General features: G+C 42.1%; 1 protein-coding gene across 1 annotated transcript in view; it reads left to right on the forward strand.

The window, feature by feature from the left end:
• WDR86 (WD repeat domain 86) overlaps positions 1-7,758 on the forward strand; it is a 94,256-nt gene extending 86,498 nt beyond the window's left edge. The window contains exon 7 of the mRNA XM_089673119.1: positions 1,380-7,758. Coding sequence (XP_089529245.1) covers positions 1,380-1,589 — 210 coding nt within the window. The 3' untranslated portion in view covers positions 1,590-7,758. The remainder of the gene's footprint in view (positions 1-1,379) is intronic.
• The last annotated feature ends 4,811 nt before the right edge of the window (positions 7,759-12,569 follow it).

Here is a 12,569-nt window from a genome sequence, read left to right on the forward strand (position 1 = left end):
GGAGAACTTGGAGATTGCATCCTTTGCTTTTTCTGGCCCTGGAATGTTCCTGCTCCTCATTTAATCCATGTCACATCAAAGCAGAATTCAGGATGACATTTTTTGGGGGAATTCATTGGGAGTGTCATAGACATGCTTTACAACTGTTGGGCCTCTGCACCGAGATTGTCAGTGCTTGCATGATATTCATGTAGCTGTCAGAAACAATTACATGAATTTGTTGGAGGCCAGTCTGGAGGTTGAAGTGACAGGTTCTCAAAGTGGCAATAGTCAGAACTACCTGAATTTGGTGCACACGTCAGTGATATTACTAAAACTGGTGCAATTGTTTGCCTGCATTGGGTGCAGGTAGTACTGAAAGAACTACCAAGAAAAAAAGGTTGTATTAAACCCTCAGCAATTTTTAACTTAAAGTGGAATTACACTCCATCTAAGCACCACAAACCAAAAATACTATTTAATTCATTTTTAATATTCAAAGCAATCTCACCCACCAATCTATGCCTCCATGGTTTATTTTGCTGAGAAATCACTCTGAAAAACACCTCCAAGAAATTCTGACCATCTTGAGCAAGAGCAGATGATTTATGTAGCATTTGCTTCCTGGAATCCTTCTGCCGTTAGCTCAGGCATGCAGGCCAGAGGGTGTGCTTTGCTAAGAAAATCCCTGATCCCCTCCTGAAGACTCCTGGGATGTATGATATAATTTTCCTATGCCTGGAAACCAGGAAGTAACGTGAAACATATTTGAAACAAGTATATATGATATACTTTCCAATCCTTTTACTAAGGCTAGCAGCAAAAGGATTAAAAATAGTCCATGATGATTGAGAAAGTTCCACTTTAATGTACTAAGCACAATAAAATAAACATTTCCCATAAAACTATTTGTAAAAATTCTAACCACAATTGCAGTTTCCCACTTTCAATGCTGCTGGCTTCTTCTCTCAGTGCTGCTTCCCTGAACTTCTTGTCCTCAAAGGAAAGAGAAGAGTGGACAGTGGAGTCTCCAGCCAGCCTGTTAGCTTGACGAAGGGAGGGGGAAGAGGAAGGAGGAGCAGGGGAGTGCCTTGCTATTCTTGACTACAGGGCTGTGGGTTTCTATTGATGCGCACAGTGTGGGGGAGACACAACTCTAGTCCCTGCATGCAAGGGTGGCTCCATACAATGCTGCAAGATAAAGGAGTCACCCTGAAAGATTAAAACTGGAACAGTGCTCATGGTACCAATTTAAACTAATAAATACAATAAAAGATAAAGAAGCTGCATACTCCGTAAGTGATTTAATCAGCTGCTGAAAGTGTTTTGAACACCCCAGTTTAGGTTTGGTCTCTGGAGGCACACTCACTCATGAATGTCCTGTGATTTTTTGTTTGCAGATATATGACAATGTTTTATATACGGCTTCTCATGATGGAACTCTTAGAGTCTGGGATATAAAGGAAATCTGCTCGCAGACCAAGCACCAGAAGAAGACATCAGTGCGGAATAAACTTTCTCAGAAGGGAAGCTTGCCTCACCTCTTCCATAATAAAGTAGGCTGCTCACCAGAGGATAATGATGACTGTGAACCAGTAGAATTGCTGTAAAGGCTCTAAGACCTTTTTATTCTAGCAATACTGGAACTACTGCAATAACTGCCCACATGACTGCTATGGGACCCAGGAATTAATCGCGGGCCAAGTGAGCTATCGCTGTGAGCCTTTCCCTTCCATGAGGTCTGCTTTGTGTTTCTGTACAGGTGCCATAACCAGTGCTGAGTGGATCTAAATTCTATGGTTAAAGTAGTATTAAACCCTTAGTGTTTTTAGCTTAACACATTGAACACAATAAAACATATATTCCTCAGTAAACTATTTGTTAAAATTCATAACCCCGCACTAGATGTTTACAACTTTAAATGCTGCTGGATCCTGCTCTTTCACTGCTGCTTCCCTGAACTTCTGGTCTTCCCAGAAGGCAGTGAGCCCAAATATTCTGGGATTATTTTAATCCGTATGATGGCTAGGGAACTAGCAGGGACCACTGACAGCCTTAGTACAGGTACCCTTATGGTTCTTCCCATACCCCTGCATATCCTCTTCCATACCAGCCTGGTTGAATAAGGTAGACCTGTCCTAGTTTAGGTCCTTTTAATGTGCATGAATACTGCTGATCTGGGCTTACTTTCCTTTTTTTTGGGGGGGGGGGGGGCTGCCATTGTATTACATTGTATGGAAAACAGACTGAGAGATTAATATTATTATACAGTATATAGCGCCAAAGGGTATGCTCAGCGCTGTACAGTAGCAGGGAGGACAGAACATGAGACAAGACGGTAACAATAAAATACATGAGGGGTTCGAGGGCCCTGCTCTTTCGAGCTTACAATCTAGGAGGGAGGGGAAGTTGGTACAGGAGGAAATGGCTGTGGGGGATGGAGTGGTGGGAGGAGTGGAGGAGGTTAGTTGTTAGGCGAGGTCAGGTGTTAGGTGAGATTGGGGTAGGCTTCCCTGAAGAGGAGGGTTTTCAGGGTGCGCCTGAAGGTGAGGAGGGTAGGTGACAGTCTGATGGATTGGGGTAGGGAGTTCCAGAGGATGGGGGAAGTCCTAGAGAAGTCCTGCAATCAGGCGTGGGAGGAGGAGACCAGGGAGCTAGAGATATGGATAATGCCAGTGCTGACCTCCTTCTATAAAGTCTCTGTCCTGCAGTAAGTATGCAACCAGTGAAATCAGAACCCCTGATCTCCATACATGTTCCAGGTCAGTAGTTCACATCATTGAAGCATTAAGGTAACCTGGGCAGCCTTTGTATTTGTTTCAGTCCCATAGGGCACCTAGTACTAAGGGCATAGACAGGCTGGGCTGTAAAATTCCGTGAACTTATCTTCTGCTGAATAGAAGCTGAATGGGACAGATGGCAGTTTTTTGGCATCCATGCCTATTCAGTTTCTGTATGGGGACCACAAGGGGTATTTGTGATAACTCTGGGCAGCAGACTTGAGTATATTTTCATCAGGCTTCCCCTGATCTGTCAAGTTTAGGTCCGGGAAAAATGGAAAAGGACGCAGTCCTTTCTGGAAATGGACGGACTTGGAGATAGGCAGGTATAAAAGTCCTTTTACATCAGCCTTCCCATAGAGCTGCATGGATCTTCCAGATCAGGTCCATCTGAAAAACTGACAGGCAGACCTGATTGGAAAGACCGCATGAAAGGGCCGTATGGCGCAAGCTAGTTTCCCAATTACTGATATTTACACCAGATAAAAGCTATATGTTCCAGAATTCTCTTTCTGCAGATCTGTATTTGTGGGCTGAAAAGGACCAGCCCACCCACTAGAGCAATTACATATACAAGGTTGATTTACCATCTTACTTCATTTGGGAGCTCCTTGCAATAGTTCCTGGGTCTGTGCTCTCCCTCCCGTCCCTAAGGCTGCATCCACATCCTGAGCTCGAAGCTACAAAATGCTCAAAGGATCAGCTATTCTCTATGGTAGTGTTTCTCAACCTCTTTCCAGTCAAGGCATGCTTTACAATTATGGACAGCCTCAAGACACCCCATTCTAAAATGTAAAAAAAAACTGTTCTAATAATTTTACATAATGCAGCAACCTCCACACACGTAGGACAATCAACGGTAGAGGTGATTTATTCTTTCCAATCACATACACCTTTGCACACTGGTACTGCCTAGTATTCCAATGTTTCTCTCCCTCAGTGTTTCTCCATCACTCAGATATTGTGACCCCAGCACTGATGGAGAGGGGCAAACAAGGATGCTGTGCAGACAGCCAACATCCTCCTTATCAACCAATGTTGTCATTGGTTGTTGGAATCATTGGTTGTAACGGTGCACAATGAAAACCTGTGGCTTTGCATAACTAAAAGACAGGCGTGATCCTCCTGCTGGTTTGTATACAATTTTTAGGCAATTTGCTAAGGCACCCCTGAAGAAACATCAAGGCACCCCAGGATGGGCACCCTGGTTGAAAAAAAGCTGCTCTATGGTGCTTGTTTGCACCTGCCTGCGTAAATGCCTGTAGCTCAACTCCTGCAGCTCAAAAAAAGTTGTGGCACTTCTTTTGTAGCTCAATGCGGGCAGATTGTAGAGATTTAGGATGTTTTGAGCCTCATTGAATTGCATTGTGAGTGTAAAAACACACAATTTGCACATTTTAGCTTGTTTTTAAGCTCATGTGTCCGTACAGCAACAAATGATGTCACAGATGTTACTGTTCTCCATTAGCTAATATAAAAGCTCCTGAAGCTCAAAAATGCACATAAAATCGTGCAAATAAACACAATGTTGAGATGTGAATGAAGCCTTAGGGCCTTTTCCCACAGGCATTCAGTCTGGATTTGTCTGACAGGTTTGACTAGGCTTAACATACAGAACCCCATTGTTTGCAGATGTGCCTGTTCACATTGCTCAGTCGTTTGTATGCTCATGCTCTATGTTGTGGGCCCCATAGACTGCAATGGGAGTGCCTGTAAATGTGCCACACGCTTGTTTTTGTGCCTGAAGAATGCCTTGCCTACTCTTTCCAGCCCAGAAAACAAATGTTTCAAGCTTGATAAATGTGCAAAAATGCTTGCACAAAGCTTATAAGACGCTTCCAAATCATTCGTGTGAATGTAGGCTTCAAGTGTATCTGTAGGGGTGGTTCACACCATAGGAATGCAGTCCAGATGCATTCTGGTCCATTTTTTCTTCAACTTAATAAAGACATGTGCGTTCTGATGCATTATTGGTGCAGTTAGGTGAGTTCCAGTGCATTTTGATGCATCTTACTATGATCCAGTAGTTTAGTGCAGACAAAATGCAGCATGTTCTAATTTTTTTTCTGGAACTCGAATGCACTGAAACTGACCCCACTGGTGTGAACTATGCAATTATAAACCATGTACAGTGGATATAACAAGTCTACACACCCTTGTTAAAATGTCAAATTTCTGTAATGTAAAAAAATTAGGCAAAGATGAATCATTTCAGAACTTTTTCCACCTATAAACTGTACAACGCAGTTGAACAAGAAACTGAAATCTTTTAGGTGGAGGGAAGTAAAAATAAAAAACTAAAATAATATGGTTGCGTAAGTGTGCACACCCTTAAACTAATACTTTGTTGAAGCACCTTTTGATTTTATTCCAGCACTCAGTCTTTTTGGATATGAGTCTATCAGCATGGCACATCTTGACTTGGCAATATTTGCCCACTCTTCCTTGCAAAAACACTCCATAATCTGTCAGATTGCGAGGGTATCTCCTGTGCACAGCCCTCTTCAGATCACCCCACAGATTTTAGATCAGATTCAAGTCTGGGCCATTCAAAAGCTTTCATCTTCTTCTGGTGAAGCCATTCCTTTGTTGATTTGGATGTATGCCTTGGGTCGTTGTCATGCTGAAAGATGAATTTCCTCTTCATGTTCAGCTTTCTAGCAGAAGCCTGAAGGTTTTGTGCCAATATTGACTGATATTTGGAACTGTTCATAATTCCCTCTACCTTGACTAAGGCCCCAGTTCCAGCTGAATAAAAACAGCCCCAAAGCATGATGCTGCCACCACCATGCTTCACTGTGGGTATGGTGTTCTTTTGGTGATGTGCAGTGTTGTTTTTGCGCCAAACATATCTTTTGGAATTATATCCAAAAACTTCAACCTTGGTTTCATCAGACCTTATCACATTTTCCCACATGCTTTTGGGAGACTTCAGATGTGTTTTTGCAAAATTTAGCAGGGCTTGGATGTTTTTCTCCGTAAGAAAAGGCTTCCATCTTGCCACTCTACCCCATAGCCCAGACACATGAAGAATACTGAAGATTGTTGTGACATGTACCACACAGCCAGTACTTGCCAGATATTCCTGCAGCTCCTTTAGTGTTGCTGTAGGCATCTTGGCAGCCTTCCAGACTGGTTTTCTTCTAGTCTTTTCATCAGTTTTGGAGGGACGTCCAGTTCTTGGCAATGTCACTGTTGCACCATAATTCTTCCACTTGATGACTGTCTTCACTGTGTTCCATGGTATATCTAATGCCTTGGAAATTCTTTTGTACTCTTCTCCTGACTGATATATTTGAACAGTGAGATCACTCTGATGCTTTGGAAGCTCTCTGTGGACCATTGCTTTTGCTGTAGGATGCGACTAAGAAAATGTCAGGAAAGACCTACTAGAACAGCTGAACTTTATTTGGGGTTAATCAGAGGCACTTTATATGATGACAGGTGTGTACTGACTCCAATTTAACATGATTTTGAATGTGATTGCTCAATTCTGAACATACATCCCCAGGTATAAGAGGGTGTGCACACTCATGCAACCACATTATTTTAGTTTTTTATATTTACTCCCCCCCCCTCCTGAAAAAAAGATTTCAGTTTGTTTTTCAATTCAGTTGTACAGTTTGTAGGTTACATTAAAGGTGGAAAAAGTTCTGAAATGTATCTTTCTAATTTTTTTACATCACAGCAACCTGACATTTTAATAGGGATGTGTAGACTTTTTATATCCACTGTAACCTACTATCAATGAGTTTTTGATACAGAAAAAAAACCCGCACTGGACTGCATGTGGTGTGAACTGGCCTTTCATTTTTAAGTAGAGTAGAAAAGAATTAAAGTTTTTCTGGCCATTTTTTTTTTTTGGCTGTATGTGTCCCATTGAGGGTGGTCTTTACTTTTTGGGTATCACAGAACAGTTGCACCCATTGGAAGATTTCCCTCGCCCTCCTGTTCTGATGACAACTGCAAAATGTTGGATTTCCCATCACTTTCTATCCTGGGTCACAGTGGTCATCAGGACAAAGCGATAGCAACCAGAGGTTCCAAATGTTTTGCCTGTAGAGTTTATACAAGACAAACTTGTACACAACTTTCAGCCATTTTTCTGACTGGATATGATTGATAAAGTGTAAATCCTGGTTAAATGTTGTGTGAAAACATTTATATAGACCCCTTAGTCATCATCTCCTGGTAAACCAAGAGGCTGTATATTTGCACACTATGGGCACTTCCACTGGCCTAGTCCTGTGACATTACAAAAGTCCTCCATGTCCAGATTGTTACTTGAATGCTCACTGCCAAAGTCTAATTTAATGACACCATGCACACTGGGCATTTATCCCCAGTGCTTAGCCATGTGTAGAGGGCATTTTAACCTCTATGAGAATCTAAGCGGCTGGACGGGGCTGGGTGGTGCACTCATAATATGTATGTTTAAGGCAGCATGTATGTAGGCAGATTTCTTGCATTCTGGACATCCATATCTTGGCACATAGTGCCCTAAACATACATATTGTGAGTGCACCACCCAGCCCTGTCCAGCTACAGCAGCTGTCAATCTCTCATGGAGGCTGTGCTCTCTGCCTGCGGCTAAATGCCGGAGCCCCATGCACTGGGACTAAATAGCTTGTCTGCAACAGGCCTAAGTCTTTTTATAAATGTTCTGGTACTTTCAGAACTGCAAGCTTCAGAAAGATCTGTTGGGAAAGAAATGTGTGTGCCTTCCTAGGAAAATATATACACTTTGATCTGATTGTGCAAATAATATCCTGTGCAATGTAGTGGACTATTTTAAGTCAACATTGTATATAAGTAGATTTTTAGTTGATTTTTCCTCCTTTGGACTGCAATGGAATGATCCATGAACACATGTTCGATCATTACCAGACTTTGTGATTAATACATTTCCTTGAACATTGATGTGCTTAAACCTTTTTTTTCTTTTTAAATGTGACCATAAGATATGCAAATTAAAGTGTATATAAGCCTTAACCATAAACTTCTCTTTTTACTCCCTTTGTCTGATATATATATATATATATATATATATATATATATATATACACACACACACATACACACACCATTGATAGTGCTTTGTTATATTTGACAAGATCACAAATATAGCTGTTTTTCATGCTGGTAAACTTGGGAGCTGATGTCCTGTCAAAAATGCACTTCAGTTACAATCTGCAGAGGGTGTCAATGTTAAAGCGGAGTTCCAGCTGAAATAAAAAGAAAAAAGGCAGCAGCTACAAAACCTGTAGCTGCTGACTTTTAAAATACAGACACTTACCTGTCCCTCTGGCCAGCGGTGTCCTCACCATGGCTGGTTTCACCGGCCGTCTTCTCTCCCAGGCGCCGGCATCTTTAGTGTGGGTACCTGGCTCTGACAGGGTGCCCACTGCGCATGAGCGAGAAGCGCTGCACTTTGTGAATGGCCCCGTAGTCTTCTGGGACCTATCACATGTCCCAGAAGACTACGGGGAGGGAGGACAACTTCCACTTCCGATCGCCTAGGGGATCGCAGTGGAAGTGAGTACCTCTCAAATTCAGGTACCCGCTCCCCAAAGGTGCCAATCCTTAATGGGGAGCGGGGGACAGAAGCTTAAAGCGGAACTTCCCCTTTTGGGTGGATGTTAATGACACTCAAAACTCAGGTTGCAAATTCAGCGTGCTTGCCTGCACTGGATCGCTTTGGTACTTGCTTGGTGTGGTGCGATTTGATCCCATTGAAAATGAATGGCTGAAATCGCACTACACTGAAATGATGTGAATCGCACAGGAATGTGCAGTGCATTCCTGTGCAGTTCCTAGTGTGAACCGCCTCTTGGTACAATTGTCATGAGAGAACTAGGACTGACTAGACTTTAAACAAGCAAGTAGTCTTACAGTCAAGGAAAGGTCAGAATGCCCTATCTGTATACATGCTGTGGGGCACTGTCTGCGGACATGATGAAGCCAAATCATTAGCATTACAGCCAAGTAACTGGCATTTTTCAGTGTGTGAAGCCAGCCATGGCAACCAGAATCTTCTTTGTTTCATGATGCTAGGACCCTCTGGTTTCTTCAAATGTTTTTAATATTATTGTTATCCAGTAGAATGGATCACCTTGGGTTATGATAAGTATACGTGAATGTAGAATTGAAGCTTTACACCATAATATTCAAGTCCAAATTAAATTTTATTCCAATGGTAGATTGTTTCCAGAGTCAACACATTTTAGGACCACAACTCCAGCCCCTTCATCAGGGCTTAGGAAAGTAAAACAGAGGTACAGTGTATTGTATGAAGACTCACTGATTAATATTGGGATGTTATTGTAAAGTATCTGACAGTAGTTGGTTTAAGCTGGATCAGTAAGTCCACGTACATTGTATCTGTTTTACCAACAAAGTGGTACTAAACCCACAACAGTAAAATCAGTCTGTATATGCAGTAAAGCATGCTTGTTATACTCACTGTGGAACCTAAGGGGGTCAATCCTTCGCATTGTGTAAAAAGGCAGTTTGATCCTGTCTTCTCTGATCCTCCCCTTCTTCCACATTCCCCAATACATCTGCTGACAGTACACAGCGCTAGCAGAGAGGGTGCAAGTGATCAACACAAGGCCAATCAGCACTGTCCAAACAGAGGATCAGGGGTCCAGAGACAGGTAACAAAAATGGTGAAAGGTCTGGGAGTTAAAACATCTCAAGAGCAATTTCAGCAAACTAACATGTACAGTCCGGAGGAAAGAAGGGAAAGGGGAGATATGATTGAAAACTTTAAATACATCAAGGGGGTGAATAAGGTTCAGGAGGGCAGTATTTTCAACAGGAAACCAAAATCAAGAACACGGGAACATGACCTTACACTAATTGGAGGAAAGATCAGAACTAATCCCAGAAAGTATTATACTACTGAAAGAGTAGTTGATGCTTGGAATAAACTTCCAGAAGAGGCAGTGAGCCAGTCAACAGTAAATAGCTTCAAACATGCTTGGGACAAACATAGATCTATACTCAAAAACGTTAACGGAAAAAAGAAATCACAAAAAAAAAACACAACACACAACTCCCCCCCACTCCCCACCCAAAAAACAAACAAACAAAAAAAAAACAAAACAGACAGACTCGATGGACCACCCGGTCTTTTTTTGCCATCACTTTTCTATGTTTCTATGCAGCCTCATAGGACAGTCAGATGAGAATGAAATCTCCTCAGACAGGCTTTAACCAGTGCTCATCCAGACACTGATAAAAGCCACAAGGCTGCTCTAACTGTTAAGGGGAACGGTATTTAGCAGTTTATATTTATTAAAATAATTGCATTTCCATGTTGTGTGTACTGTGGAACAGATACAGTGAATGCAGGGTCCTGGGTTAATAACACTTTAAGCCCTGATAAACAGAGCAGAGTTGTGGCCCTAGAAACAACCTACCATGGAAATAATCTATTTTAAATTTTTTTACTTGATTATGGTGCGGTGCTTCGTTTTGAAATTCACATTTGTTTCATGACAGGTTTCCTTTGAGCCAAAGAGGTAATTGCTCATCTTAAGAAAGCCATGGATTATACAATTTTCTTTTCATGCACCATGGGTGAAATTAAAGGATATTGCTTGATTCCCCCACCAACATGAAATCCCTCCTGCAGCAGTATTGTGTTCTGCCAGCAGGGATCCTCCCCGGCCAGCAAGACACAATGATCACTGCTGGTGGCTACAGCCGCCAGCATTGATCACATGCAAACAATCCAACAGACTTGTTGTACTGAAGTTGATAAATGAATAGACTTCAGTACAACCAGCCTGCCCATTGAATCTTGGCCAGTCCCTGCTCCATCTATGGTTGGTTTTAGCACAAACGACATCTAAATAAACATCTAAATAAACATTAAAAAGTTAAATGAATTAAAACAGAAACATGACAACACAGTGGAATAGAACTCTTTATTTGGTAATTTGTTTGATTTTAGCATTAATCATCAAAAAATACAGTCTGATCATGCATTGTTAATGGAAGAAAAACAGGCAAAAGTAACTACCAATTCTGCTACCTTTTACTGAAAACTTGCTGTTTTCTGGTTTCCAGATACAATTTTCACCTCCTAATACCTTGCTAGGTATAAACACAGCACTAAATTCAAGAAAGGTTCCAAAAAAAAAATATGACACAGGCAGTACAAGCCCAGATAGACTTGCTTAACTATTTCAACTCGCAAAGCGGTAAAAATGTTTTAGATACAAATAATTTAGTTTTTGTTTTATTTTTGAAAACAGCAATTCATCACTACACTTGTGCAGGTATTTATCTAAAACAAGAAAAAGTACATTAGTAAAACTTTTTTCATGCATAAGGCACATAAAGTATACCTTTCACCCCGAACACTTGTCCAAACAGGCAAACCAGTTCACTAGGAACTACTGACATCCTCGTTTGATGAATCTGACGCAACCCTCAAGTCACAGTGATGCTTCTAATTTCTAGTCAATGGATAAGCAGTGACCAGTTAAAATGACTGTATAGAATGGTAATTGAGCGCTGGGAACATCAATAAAAAGCAGCTAGAATAAGAGATAACCTTTGGAACCCAAGGAACACATGTAGAAAAATATATGCAGCGCTAATAAAACTAATGAAAACAAACGGAAAATCAGAACATAGGTTGCACAATAGCATAGATGAAAAAACTCAGTCCATATTACATGGTGAGATAAAGTGATAGGTGCAATTGTCCAAGTGATTCATGGTCAGAGATAATCGTGACTCTAGTGATCTTATAATTGTACAAATAATGCACTAACCAGATAGCGCATAAAATGTGCATGGAGCAATTAAGACCCGCTCCTGGTGCTCTGGACTTGTGATTTCAGGAGGATGTCACCTGCAGATTAGCCACCAGATGTCATCAATCCAGGTATAATCGTAAGTCATCCACCAGGAAAATCATCAGCGTGGGAGGGGGTAATCACACATCACTCCAAACCAGCAGGAACCTTCAAAAGCGGGCTCACATGCAATAGATGAGACCCAGAGAGGCTTCTAATAGTGTAATATGTCTTTAATAAGTAAAATTACAGCATGTACAAATGATGCATAAACTTACATCCAGAGTAAGATCTGGCCCCCAGGATGTCAGTCAGGATGGCCTTGTGGTAGGAGTACACAGGTCAGGGGCACGTCGCTAACGCGTTTCGGCAGCCGCGAACGCTCATTGCGCATGCGCGAATGCCCTCCCTAGTCACAATCTCTTGGAAAATGGCCGCGAGCGCTCACTGCGCATGCGCGAAAGCCCGTTTTCGTCGATCTACCCAAATCACTGGGAAAATGGCCGCATAGACACGAGTGCGCCTGCGCGAACCGGAATCGGCGACGCAGGCACGCACAATTGCGCGCCAATTACAAATTTATATATATACCAGTCATTTACCATGGGCACACTCCCTCTGAGGAAGTGTTATTCACACGAAACGCGTTAGCGACGTGCCCCTGACCTGTGTACTCCTACCACAAGGCCATCCTGACTGACATCCTGGGGGCCAGATCTTACTCTGGATGTAAGTTTATGCATCATTTGTACATGCTGTAATTTTACTTATTAAAGACATACTACACTATTAGAAGCCTCTCTGGGTCTCATCTATTGCATGGGAGCCCGCTTTTGAAGGTTCCTGCTGGTTTGGAGTGATGTGTGATTACCCCCTCCCCCGATGATGATTTTCCTGGTGGATGACTTACGATTATACCTGGATTGATGACATCTGGTGGCTAATCTGCAGATGACATCCTCCTGAAATCACAAGTCCAGAGCACCAGGAGCGGGTC

This window comes from Staurois parvus, unplaced genomic scaffold, assembly GCF_062004578.1.
Source record: "Staurois parvus isolate SC_StPar_1 unplaced genomic scaffold, SC_StPar_1.0 ptg000136l, whole genome shotgun sequence".
Taxonomy (NCBI): Eukaryota; Metazoa; Chordata; class Amphibia; order Anura; family Ranidae; genus Staurois; species Staurois parvus.